The 13,163-nt window shown below is 30.7% G+C and overlaps 1 protein-coding gene across 2 annotated transcripts; it reads right to left on the bottom strand.

Moving 5' to 3' along the window:
* Window positions 1-4,456: 4,456 nt before the first annotated feature.
* On the bottom strand, window positions 4,457-12,789 carry LOC142537559 (uncharacterized). 2 transcript variants are annotated; one of them, XM_075643074.1, is made up of 5 exons: window positions 12,638-12,789; window positions 12,411-12,542; window positions 12,169-12,333; window positions 5,387-5,457; window positions 4,457-4,691 (listed from the first exon to the last, which is right to left on the bottom strand). In XM_075643074.1, the coding sequence occupies exons 1-5, from the start codon at window positions 12,710-12,712 to the stop codon at window positions 4,568-4,570; spliced, it is 567 nt and encodes a 188-aa protein (XP_075499189.1). In that variant the 5' UTR covers window positions 12,713-12,789; the 3' UTR covers window positions 4,457-4,567. The 2 variants fall into 2 exon arrangements, with proteins under 2 accessions (XP_075499189.1, XP_075499184.1); XM_075643069.1 differs by lacking the exons at window positions 4,457-4,691; window positions 5,387-5,457 and adding exons at window positions 10,509-10,798; window positions 11,528-11,598.
* Window positions 12,790-13,163: the final 374 nt, after the last annotated feature.

Raw genomic sequence — 13,163 nt, 5'->3', positions numbered from 1 at the left:
TTAATATTGTCACTTCTTCTACTAAGCGCATTGCTGAATTACATACTGCACAGAGAAATAAAATTGAGTATATGTTGTCAATTGGAGAACGTGATTCTGGAAGTGGTGCAAACCAGATTGGTAATTTGCAACGAGCAGGAGCTACTCGTTGGAGTTCTCACTATGATTCGGTAAAAAGCTTGATAGGTATGTACACTGCAACTTGCAAAGTTTTTGAAGTTCTCAGTGATTATTCTCCAAATGGAAGAGTTAAGGCTGAAGTTCGGGGGATTTACAGAAACATGGCAAGCTTTGAATTTGTGTTTATTTTGCACTTAATGCATAAAATTATGAGAACAACAGATACTCTTTGTCAAATTCTTCAAAGAAAATCTCAAGACATTTTGACTGCTATCACATTTGTTACTACTACCAAAACTTGCCTTCAAGAATTTAGAGAATGTGGGTGGAATGAATTTCTTCAGGAAGTTAAAGTTTTTTGCTCAAGAAATGAAATTAATGTACCTGACCTTGATTGTCTATATAAGATTGGACGTTCCTGTCGGCAAACTACAATAGAACATCATTACCACTTTGATGTTTTTAATGCAGCAATAAATTTCATTTTGATGGAGTTAAATACTCGGTTCAATGAGTCATCGGTGGAACTTCTTTCTCTTAGTACAGCTTTAGATCCTAAAAATTCATTTGACTCATTTAACAGTGATGATATTTGCAAGCTTGCGAAGAAGTTTTATCCTGGAGATTTCACAGATCAAGAAATTGTTGCTTTGGAGTATGAATTGATACATTATAAACTTGATGTGATGCAGAATTTAAATGTTTCTACACTTGTTGAGTTGTGTCATCAATTGACCGAGAGTGGACGGTCAAGTGTTTATGTTATGTTGACTAGATTGATTCATCTTGTTTTGATATTACCTGTGTCTACTGCCACTACTGAGCGGGCTTTTTCAGCAATGAAGCATGTGAAGACGGCACTTCGCAATAAAATGGAGGATGACTTTCTTGCCGATTGTTTGACACTCTATATTGAACGAGATTTAGATAAACATATTGATGTAAATTCTATTATTGATGAATTTTATGTTTTAAAATCTCGTAGGGCACAACTTCGTTGAACGATATAATGTAAATTTTTTTTTAATAATATATAACTTATCATATTGACTTCAAGCCCCCCCAACTTTTATTCCTGGATCCGTCCCTGCTATAATATAATTTACTCATATAATAACAAAACATATAATAACAAAATATAAATTTTAAATTCCAATCAAGTGCGACTATGGTATCAGAGTTCATCGTTCCCAGAGAAAACATGCGCCAATACCAAGTGCGACTTCGAGGCTAGGCCTTACGTAAGTATGACTATGAATTTTTTGGTGAGAAAACATTTTCTTTCGGACAATCCCATTGTTTTCAACATTTCATCAGGGAGAGGATAACAACAAACTTATTTTTAGTAAATTTAACTAGTAGGCTCACAGAGAACTAAGCCTGCGAGAGTCTCCAAAATTTATAAATAACAACGAACACACATATTATCAACATACACTATTTGGTGGAGTATTATTAAATTCATCCTTTGATAATTCGACAATATCTCAACAAGATATAGGCTAGTGGACATTTACATAAGCTCGTTTTGACCTTTCACTTGCCTCCAATTATGGCACTTTCGTGTAGATTCAATGCATGAGCATTGAATTCTTTTTTTTTTTTTAATGGCCGAAGAAAGTGAGAGAGAACCTATTGTATATCAATTGGATATCAAACATAACACCATGTCCAGATTTCAAGACTTTGGTGCAAGATGGACTATAAATTATCAACATGTATACCAATTGTTTTAAGAGTATGTCTCTTTTGAAACGGTACATGAATTTATTTATATGAGACTAATCAACTTGATTCATACGTATACAAATAATTACATATAGCATGTGTAAATTATTTTTAATCGAAAAAATACATTTGTTCGTTTTTATTTTTCTTACGATGCATGAGAACCAGGTTGGAATATAATTACAAAATATATTATTCATATTTGAGTAAAAACTATGCGAATATCAATAAATTTATACGAAATCTGCAAGACTGCAACCGTATTCTTTCGATACACACTAAGTGACACCCGAGTTACCATGAATTTTCTCTTACATTTCATTTAATCTGCAGTAAAAATTAATACTTTGAGCATAAAAAATAATATTTTTCATCAATCAGGTCGGACAAAAAATCCGTCTAGCAAAATTGATATGTGAGACGATATCATGAGAATTTTTTTGTGGTTTAAACGGTGTTGCATTTCTATATTTTTATGCAATTTTTACCATCATTATAGTCATGACCACTTTTATTTTAAGATATATATGTTAAAATGGAGAGATGGTTTTCTGGGGGAAAAAAAGAAGAAGAAGTAAGTAATGGTTATCTAAATAATTGAGAAGTTACAACAATACTTATCATAGAGATAAGCCGCATCACCATAATATTTTTTCACAAACTTTTATAAAACAGTTTATAGGTCAATTTTGTGAGACAGATATATTATATTGAAATTTTAATTAAGATTCATAAACTAAAATTTACGGACAATCAATGTATCAAGATTCACGATGACATTCTATATTATATAAAAAAAATTATTTTATTTAATATGATAGAAAATCGTGATAGCTAAATATATAAAAATAACACAAAATTCAAAATCATAACTACAAATAAATGAAATGATATAACCAACATAGATATTTAAAAGTAGTTTATATTTTTAAAAGAAGTCAAATTCAAATTTGAATTTTAAAAAGAAGTTTAAAATACTTCAAATTTAATCAGGCGTCTATTTCTTATTTGTATTGGTGCGTGTTTTCTTGATTGCTCGCAAGTGCACGACGTCAAGTTATAGTAAAATGTAATTTTGAGTACAAGTGTCGATCCCACGAGGAATGTATTTCTAAACTTATATTAGTGCTTGTAATTGAAATAGTCTTGACTTTATTTAGAATAATCAATTGACAGATTTGTTTGCACCAATAACTAGATTGGAAATAAGTTTAATTATAGTACCAAATAGTAGTAAACAACAATGGAATAAAAGATCTAGAGGTCCGATTTCACGCAACTATCCACCATGTGTTATTTTGTGTAGCTATATTATAAATGTCCTTCTTATTCATTAGCCAAGAATTCTATAATTATCTACTCCCTCTCCCGAGTGCTAAGTAGATACTAATTATCTAACAAAGGATTGTAAAGCCCCCGTCAACAATCTATAATTAAATAACACAATAAGCATAACTTCTTTTAATGGCTTCAATAGCAATATATGTCCTCCCGAACTATATAAATATCATCGATGTATTTTTCCCTTTCTTGTTTATAAATTCCCTTTTTCCAAGTGATAAATTATAAACATAAGAATCATTCAAGATATGGCCAGTAAAATGAAAGCATTAAGATTGAAAAAATACAATAAACAATAAGAAAAACTTATATAGCATAATTCATAAATCCCAACACATGGTTTCTAGTTTTGTTCCATCATTCCTCTAGAAATAAAAATTAGTTCATAATAATAAAAACAACACAACAAAACATGGTTTTAAAACAAGACATATCAAATGAAAAATAAAAGAAAGAAGACTTAGAACAAGATGTTGAAGTGCTGATTCCGTCCCCGGATTTGTGCAAAAGAATTCTAAAGAACTTGATGAACTTGATCTTCAATCTTTCTTCAGCAGCCTCCACTCCTTCCTTAGCTCTCCAATACCCTAGATGGTAAGTAAAAGATGCCTTTTTATAGTCCAGACAAGCTTCCCCACGCAGCACACCATTTTCATAGACTTTTATTCGAAGTCCACAAAGTTACAGATTTTTCGGACTCTGTTTTGCGAAGGACCGCGGGTGCGCTACAACACAGACCGCGGGTGCGGTGTTGTTTCGGGGAAACTTTCATTTTCGAACTACGAAGACCGCGGGTGCGCTTGAAATGTTACCGCGAGTGCGCTGTGCTTTCGGCAGAAATTTCTGAAATTGATCTTCATAACCGCGGGTGCGCTGCAATGTAGACCGCGGGTGCGCTGGAGCTTCGGCCATTTTTTATCTTTTGCACTTTCCAATTCAACACTTTACTACTCCAAACTCTCATTCTAAGCTTCCAAACTACAACAACAAAAACAACAACAAATCACATAAAACCTGCTCAAAAATCACAAAATTCCAAGTTAAAAACAAGTAATAAAAGTACAATAAATTGCACTTATCATGTATTTAAATATATATAACATTATATATGAATATACTAACAAATATTTCTTTTTGTAGTAATTATTTTTTCATAAACTTTTTAAATATGTCAAAAACTCAATTTATATATATAGATAATATATATAATAACGTAAATTTACATCCTAAAACATATTGTAAATTCAATTCAGCATCGGGCTGATACTAACACAACAATCAAAAAGGCATAAAATAACGTAGTATAACCATTCACTACTCGTAATAATCCTCAAAAGCGGCATAAACCCGGACTTAATTTGATGGTGTTCGTCAGTATTTAATCTTTAAGAGCAGAACAAACGACAAATACACATTTACCACGAGTTGAACCAACAGCATAGTCGCATTTGCCACCAAGTGAACCACCAGTATAGTGGCATTCGCCACGTTCATGTTTAAAGCTTTGAAATTGGAACAAAAAGAAAACAGAAAAAGAAGTGTGTAAGAAAGAAAGAACTTCGAAAAAGTACACTGCATCTTCAAAGAGACAGATAATGTATAATGACAATTGCGCTAACGAAACAGTGTAACATAAGGAAGAAAGACATGTTGATTAAGCAAGCAGTCTTTGAAGTAAACTGAGAGCATGATCAAACGTCAGAACCATCACAAACAAGGACTTGAAGTTGGAAACAAAATATGAAAAATTCGAAGATAGTTATTACTTATTAGGCCACGACTCATGACTTGAAATCGGCCGATCTGGAAACACGCCGTGGGTAACACTTGTAAAGCGCTAAATTTTATTGATTCCAAAACAAGTTACCGAAAGAAGACAAAAGCCCCATAGATAATAATATCAACACCTAATCTAGTACTTCGAAATCAAAGGAGACTTAAAAAACAAATCCAATCCTAACCAAATATAAAAAAAATATATATAGACATCGTATCTAGTAGACTAGAATATAAATATTATAAAGATAAGATGAAGCATCAATCTCCTACTGTATCAAATTACCAGGTCACAAACTTCAGTAAAAAATAGAACACTTTGATACCTTCATCACCATGGTGATCATTAAGCAAGAGCATAAAAATAACCAAGAAAATGAAGAGAAGGAACCAGTTAAGACAATAATTTCTGAAGACATACCAAATGTAGTGACCTGATGGTCTAACAAAGGAAAGAATGTCGTCACCCGGATCCTTACTTACATCACCATCCTAAAAAATACAACAAAAGTGAACTTCTTGTGCCAATAATAGAAAAAAAATATGGATAAAAGGCTTGGTTTTGGCGATACACATATTTCTGTTTCATCTATTTAGAATCAGCTCTAAAATTCGTATCTTCTTGAATGGATATTTATTTTACGCTCCAAACAAAGTCTCATGTCGCCTCAATCTAGCATCACAATACCCACAACAATACATTGTCCGTGCGAATCAAATAACATAAAATGATAGGTGAGTAACATAAACAAGGATAGCATGAAACTGAATCCAAACAAAGCAATAAAGAAATGAATTGTTTGTACCTTGATCTCACACAACAATACATTGTCCGTGCGGATCAAATTAACAACAGCTCAGAAAAGAAGACACTCCATCGCTTCCATCTTCCTTAGCCTCGAAAGTCATGGAGTTAAATAGAAGGCTAATGCGATTTAGCTTGATAAAGTACTTCACAAGCTTGAAATTTCTCCCCTGCAAATCAAACCGAAAGAAATTACTTACGTGCATGAAATAATCAGGACTGTCTATATATTTGCCTAACCTTGGCACTGTTGAAGGCGTCTAGGGCTATTTGGGGAATATGTCTGAATACATACAAAAATTCGTCGGCAAGGTATGTGTTCGATCCACCAAATGAACCAGGATATAGCGCGCGCACATACACATCACACATCTGTCAAATGGTATATTCAATAATCGATTAAGATACTGATAGAGATAAACAGAAATCCCCAATTTATTCAACAACAAAAAAAATCCCCAATTACTTGACGCATCTCCGGCAACGACAACCCTTCCTCTTCCATCCGACGATATCCTATAAAACAACGGTCCGAATCCATCTGCTCGCACAGATTCCGATGAATTTTATCAATATAGTGAAGTTATAAACAGCTGAAACATAAATTTCATAGGGCACGCCCAAACCTAGAAATATACGGATTGTTTATTATTATTATTATTTTCAATTTTAAAATGCTTTTCCTTGAAGAAATAAATCGTACTTTTCCTTTTAAATAAACAAATGGTAAACGGAATACGGATTTTTTTAAATTAAATAATGAATAATTTTATAGATGCGACTATTAATATTCGAACTGAGTTTGTAAATTAATTATATATTTATATATTAAGGTACTGTTTGATTCGCTATATTATTTATCCATATTTTTATCCACATTTTTATCAAATCTAATATCATGTTTCATGCACATATCGATGATTTCGGTTGGGAAAAACTAGCAACTATACTATGTCAAGTAATAATATAGTTGGATAGAGTTCAAGTCGTTCTCACATAAACTATTATCGAATTACTAGGATATAAATATTTAATATAATCTAAGCTATATAGAAGAACTGATTTTTGTTAATTTTAATTATTCTAAAGAAAATAATACAATTCAATTAAATAACAGATTTAGTTTAGGAGAAATTCAAATTCAAATAAATTACCGGGAACACACAACGATACCAAACATCAATTATTGACACGTATTGGATTTGATCAAATAATAATTATTTTAAAGTCACGATGAAATTTCCTATCTTAATTATTACTCTATTTCTAGATTTAATAATCCTTTGGATTTGATCAAATAATAATTATTTTAAAGTCACGATGAAATTTTCTATCTTAATTATTAATTTATTTCTATAATTAATAATCTTATTTTTATATAACAGTCCAACTATTTCAAATTGAATTTAATTAAATAAAAACGCATTCAATAACTATGAAATTTCAGCTCTTTGCCTAAAATCGCACACTAAAATCGAATATTATTTCTAGTCGGTTTAACCATGTGTTGATCAATATTTTTTGAAGCAATTTTCAATCTATTCTCTTTCGAGTCAAGATCGAACAACAAACTTGCAATTAATTGGCCAGATTAAACGCAAGAGATCTACGCAAATATTAATCAATAACACAAAATAAATCAAAACTCTGATCGATACAATATGCAAACAACAATCACAAGTTTGACTCTATCGTGGTCTCAATCATAAGGTGACTACTCCATAAAATCAAAACTAGACAAAAATCTAATGTTTGAATTCAGGAAATAAAAGAAATAAAAAATAAAAAATCTCAGCGATGATGCGTGAATCTTTTCGTCCAGTGCGTTTTCTTCTCTTGTTCTTCACGTCTCCAAGATGAAAATATGGGGGAGAAATGATAGAGAATAATCTTTTTTTCAAAATAAAATCTCCCTCTTGTTTGATAGGATGTCATCTATCCATGAGGAAAATTTATTTTTTTAAGGAATAAAAACCATATCAAAATTTTCTTTATCTTAATTTTAAAAGTTTTTTCCCTCTCTAAAAAATATTCAAAAGATCAAATACCACAATTAAGATTTTTAAATATGATATTTTAATCTTCAAATTCGTGCTCCATGTAGAAGTGAATCACACACAAGGCGTGATCCCGCCTTATTCCAGGACCTCTCTTATGTGCTTTTTTTTCAAGGCAGGAGTGAAACAAACATAAGGTGTGATCACGTCTTGTTTAAGGACCTCTTCTGTTTTGTTTTTCTTCCATGAACTTCATCTTAGCAGCTTCAAATGTTATAGAAATTATATTTTTAGCCCAAATTTATTCCAAAACCACAAAATTTCCTTGATCTTATCATAAGAATTATTGGATAATAGGAAAATTCTCATCAATTATTTTCTTCCTTCTCGAAAATATTTCCTACTTGACATTAAACTCATTGACCTTATCTTCCGAATTAAATTTTTCATTTTTTGGTCAAACCTACAAACAATAAAAAAAAATATGACGATTTGAGCGTAAAACTCGGAATAAAAATGTAATATAAGCACGAACACGACAAAATAAGGTTATAAAAGAGCTATATGATTCGTTCTTATTATTTATCCATCTACCAATCATTTATCTTACATTAATCAACTCATCAATCATTTATCTCACATCAATCAAACCATTGAATTGAATTTACAATATTATCTTTAATAAATAATATTATAAATATTTTATTAGTATTTTCAAAAAGACAAAACAGTTGTATCACATTATCTCAAATTTAATCAAATTAATCAATCAAATCTAACATTATATTAATTATCATTTTTACATATTTTTTTATTAAAAAATATAACTTATCTTCATGCTATTTGTCTCATACTACGAATCAAACGATACCTATAAAATATAGAAAGCACAAACTCAACTACAAATAATATTAGTTTTATTTTATATTTAATATTAAGTTATTATTTTTATTATTATATATTACTATTAATATTATTTTTATTAATTATATTCGCTATTATCACGGTAATAAATTTTTAATGCAATCAATATTTTGATTATTCGATAACAATTATTTTAATAAAATATACTTATTTAAATTTTATTAACACCAAAAATTAATTATTCTATTGAAAATTCAATGACGAAACAATCTTGATTTTAGAAATATTATCTAAAGTACTAAAAATTCAAAAAAAATATGACACGTCAAATGAAAAAAATTGCATGAATCTAATTTAAAAAGCTCGATTGGAATTCCTGGGGAGTTATATACCAAAATTTATTTCTAAAAATTTTGTTACTTTTCCATTTTGTTTAGTCATCTAATTGACGGCTTTTCCATTTTTTCTAACATGTGAATTTAGTTTATAATCACATAAAATATCACAAAAAAATGTAAAGGCATAAAAAATATTTAAATAGTTACTTGTGTCTATTAAAATCGGATTGTACTAAATTCCCTTTTGTGTGTTATTTTAACTTTATATGTATCTTTATATCATTTTAATCTCCGATATTCTAACATATATACTTCTAACACACATTCTAATTTTATTTGACATAAATAATTATTTTAATTTAACATCTCAATAATTATTCTAATCATGTCAAATTATAGAAAAATTAATCTCAAGACCTTACAATTATTAATTTACGCTTCACTTCTTGTTATTTGAACTTCACTTTGTAAATATATTAAGCAAAATATAGAAAACACAAACGCAACTACAAACAATATTAGCTTATTTTACATTTGATTTTAAGTTATTGTTTATTATATTATTACTATTAATATTATTTTCATTAATTATATTCGCTATTATTAGCGTGATAAATTTTTATTGTAATCAGTATTTTGAATATTAAATAAAAATTATTTTAATTTTATTGACACACAAAGTAATTATTCTATTAAAAACTCGATGTCTTCTTTTTCGTTGGCAAATGAAACCATCTTTGGACGAGCAGAAGGCATTGCTACTATAGTAATATGTTCCCCCAGGGGCACAGCGGGACTGGCAAAGGCCTTGGTGAAAAAAGAAGATAACGAGTGTTCGAATCTTGCAAAGGTGTATTTGGCCTTGTTTATCGCACCCAAATCGCGAGCCTTCCTCTCCCCAGGTACTTGTCTGACCAGATATATCCCTGATTTACCCTCCTCCCTTCACACACCGGGGCGTGGAGCAGCTCTGTGTGTGCGGATCACACTTACTATAGTAATATGTTTTAAGTAATAAAAGTAATTTCATGAATACAATCATTTGATTAGTATTAACAATTTTTTTTAATAATAATAAAAAAATGTGTTAATAAATATTTTTACATGCATTGTTTTTTGTTACTTTGGAATTATATGATAATTAATTCTTTGTTTAAATAATTGAACATTGACATTAATCAATAAAAAAATATATTTATATGCATTTTTTTTATTTAGACAAATTATATTAGTTTCAGCTAGCGCAATTTTTTCCTCAACTACTAGAGAGTAGAAGAAACACAATTGCAATCCTCTCTCACACTTCCTCCTACATATTTATATTTAGTAAATTAAATATGTTATATCATCTATTACTCAAATTACCAATTAAAATCTCTTTCACTTCTTACCTTTATCACAGTACAAGAATATCTAGTATTTATGGAAATACTGAGATATAATAAAAATTGTTACCTAAAGTTAATTTTAATTTAGTTAAAAGCTATTTTATATACATCTGTGTTTTATATATATGTGTGTGTGAGTGTGTAGTAATAGATAATAACGTAAATTTACATCCTAAAACATATTATAAAATCAATTCAGCATCGGACTGGTACTAACACAACACTCAAATGCATAAAATAACACAGGATAACCATTCACTCCTCATAATATTCCTCAAAAGTGACAAACTTGGACTTCATTTGATGGTGGTCATTCTTTTATCCTTATGAGCAGAACAAACCAACCATACACATTTACCACGAATTGAACCAACAGCATAGTCGCATTTCCCACCAAGTGAACCATCAGTAGAGTGGCATTCGCCACGTTCATGTTTAAAGCTTTGAAATTCGAACAAAAAGAAAACAGAAAAAGAAGTGTGTGAGAAAGAAAGAACTTCCAAAAAGTACACTGCATCTTAAAAGAGACGGATAATGCATAATGGCAATTGCGCTAAAGAAACAGCATAACATAAGGAAGAAAGGAATGTTCATTAAACAAGCAGCCTTGGAAGTAAGCTGAGAGCATAATCAAATGTCAGAACCATCACAAACAAGGACTTGAAGTTGGAAGCAAAATATGAAAATTCGAAGATAGTTATTACTTATTAGGCCACAACTCATGACTTCAAATCGGATTCAAGTAATATGAAAATTTGAAGATAATTATGATGGACACTGATCTGGAAACACCCCATGGGCAACACTTGCAAAGTGTTAAATTTTATTGATACCGAAACAAGTCACCGAAACAAAGAACAAAAGCCCTATGGATAATAATATCAACACCTAATCTAGTACTTCAAAACCAAAGGAAACTTAAAAAACAAATCCAATCCTAACCAAATATTTAAAAAAAAAAAATAAAGCCATCGTATCTAGGAGACAAGAATATAAGGATAAGATGAAGCATCAATCTCCCACTGCATCAAATTACCAGGTCACAAACTGAGGTAAAGAATAGAACACTTTGATGCCTTCATCATCATTGTGATCATTAAGAAAGAGCATAAAAATACCCAAGAAAATAAAGAGAAGTAACTGGTTAAAGAATAATTTCTGAAGACATACCAAATGTAGTGAAATGATGGCCAAACAGAGGAAAGAATGTCGCCACCCAGATCCTTATTTTCATCACCATCCTAAAAAATACAACAAAAGTGAACTTCTTGTGCCAATAATAAAAAAAATAAATATGGATTCCTGTTTCACCTATTTAGAATCTGCTCTATAATTCGTATCTTCTTGAATGGACATTTATTTTACGCTCCAAACAAAGTCTCGTGTAGCCACACTGTAGCATCACAATACCCGCACGCATAATTTTTCTTTTTTTAAAAAAAAAAATCTTCATGCAATTTACTTTCCGTGCACAAGCAGCATCACCACACCATTTGATGTCCTACATAAGAAGTTGCAGGTGTATCTACTCATTGTTTTCTATGTCAGTTCTCACCATTCAATATCATTCACATAGCTACTTGATTGAATCAGGTCAAATTCACATAGCTAACAACGGGTTAACTAAAACAAGCCAACCACCACCACCACCACTTCATTTGGCATGAGGTAGATATTTAGTCGATTTAAGTTTGTTTGCATTAGCATGACTAGGGTTTTATGTAGTCCATAAAATGATAGAAGAGTAACATAAACAAGGATAGCATGAAATTGAATCCAAACAAAGCAATATAGAAATGAATTGTTCGTACCCTGATCTCACACAACAATACATTGTCCGTGCCTATCAAATTAACAACAGCTCGGAAAAGAAGACACTCATCGCTTCCATCTTCCTTAGCCTCGAAAGTCATGGAGTTAAATAGAGTGTTAATGCGATTGAGCTTGATAAACTTCACAAGCTTGAAATTTCTCCCCTGTATCAATCAAATCAAACCGGAAGAAATTACTTGCGTGCATCAGATAATCAAGACTGTCAATGTATATGCCTAACCTTGGCACTGTTGAAGGCGTCTAGGGCTATTTGGGGAATATGTCTGCGTGCATATAAAAATTCGTCGGCAAGGTATGTGTTCGATCCACCAAATGTACCAGGATATAGCGTGCGCACATACACATCACACATCTGTCAAATGGTATATTCAATAATCGATAAACGATACTGATAGAGATAAACAGAAATCCCCAATTTATTCAACAACCAAAAAAATCCCCAATTACTTGACGCATCTCCGGCAACGACAACTCTTCCTCTTCCATCCGACGATATCCTATAAAACAGCGGTCCGAATCCATGCTGCTCGCACAAATTCCGATGAATTTTCTTAATATAGTGAAGGACAGGTGTTACTAGAAAACTCGCCTACTCTCCGATGCCCTAACCTAGAAATATACGTTTCAATTTTAAAAAACTTTTCCTTAAAAAAAAAATTCGTAAAGCGTTTTTTTTTAAAAAAAATAAATAATATAATTTGTTAGGATAGATTAGATTAGGAAAAAGACTGACTTATAAATTTTTATCGTTATTATTATTTATATCTATACTGTTATATTAAGTTTGAGACGCTTAAATAACTAACTTTCGTGTCATGGTATGTTTTTATAATTATATATATTAATAAAATGTTAAAATTTTAATGCAAGTTATATGTAGTTCAGTGGATATAGTCATTGTTTCATGGGGTTTAGGTTAATAGGTTCAATTTTTATTGAGGTCATTTTCTTATTCTTTTATTTTTCAATTTAT

Source organism: Primulina tabacum, chromosome 1 (genome assembly GCF_025594145.1).
Source record: "Primulina tabacum isolate GXHZ01 chromosome 1, ASM2559414v2, whole genome shotgun sequence".
NCBI lineage: Eukaryota > Viridiplantae > Streptophyta > Magnoliopsida > Lamiales > Gesneriaceae > Primulina > Primulina tabacum.
This window is presented reverse-complemented; position numbering and strand designations above follow the sequence as displayed.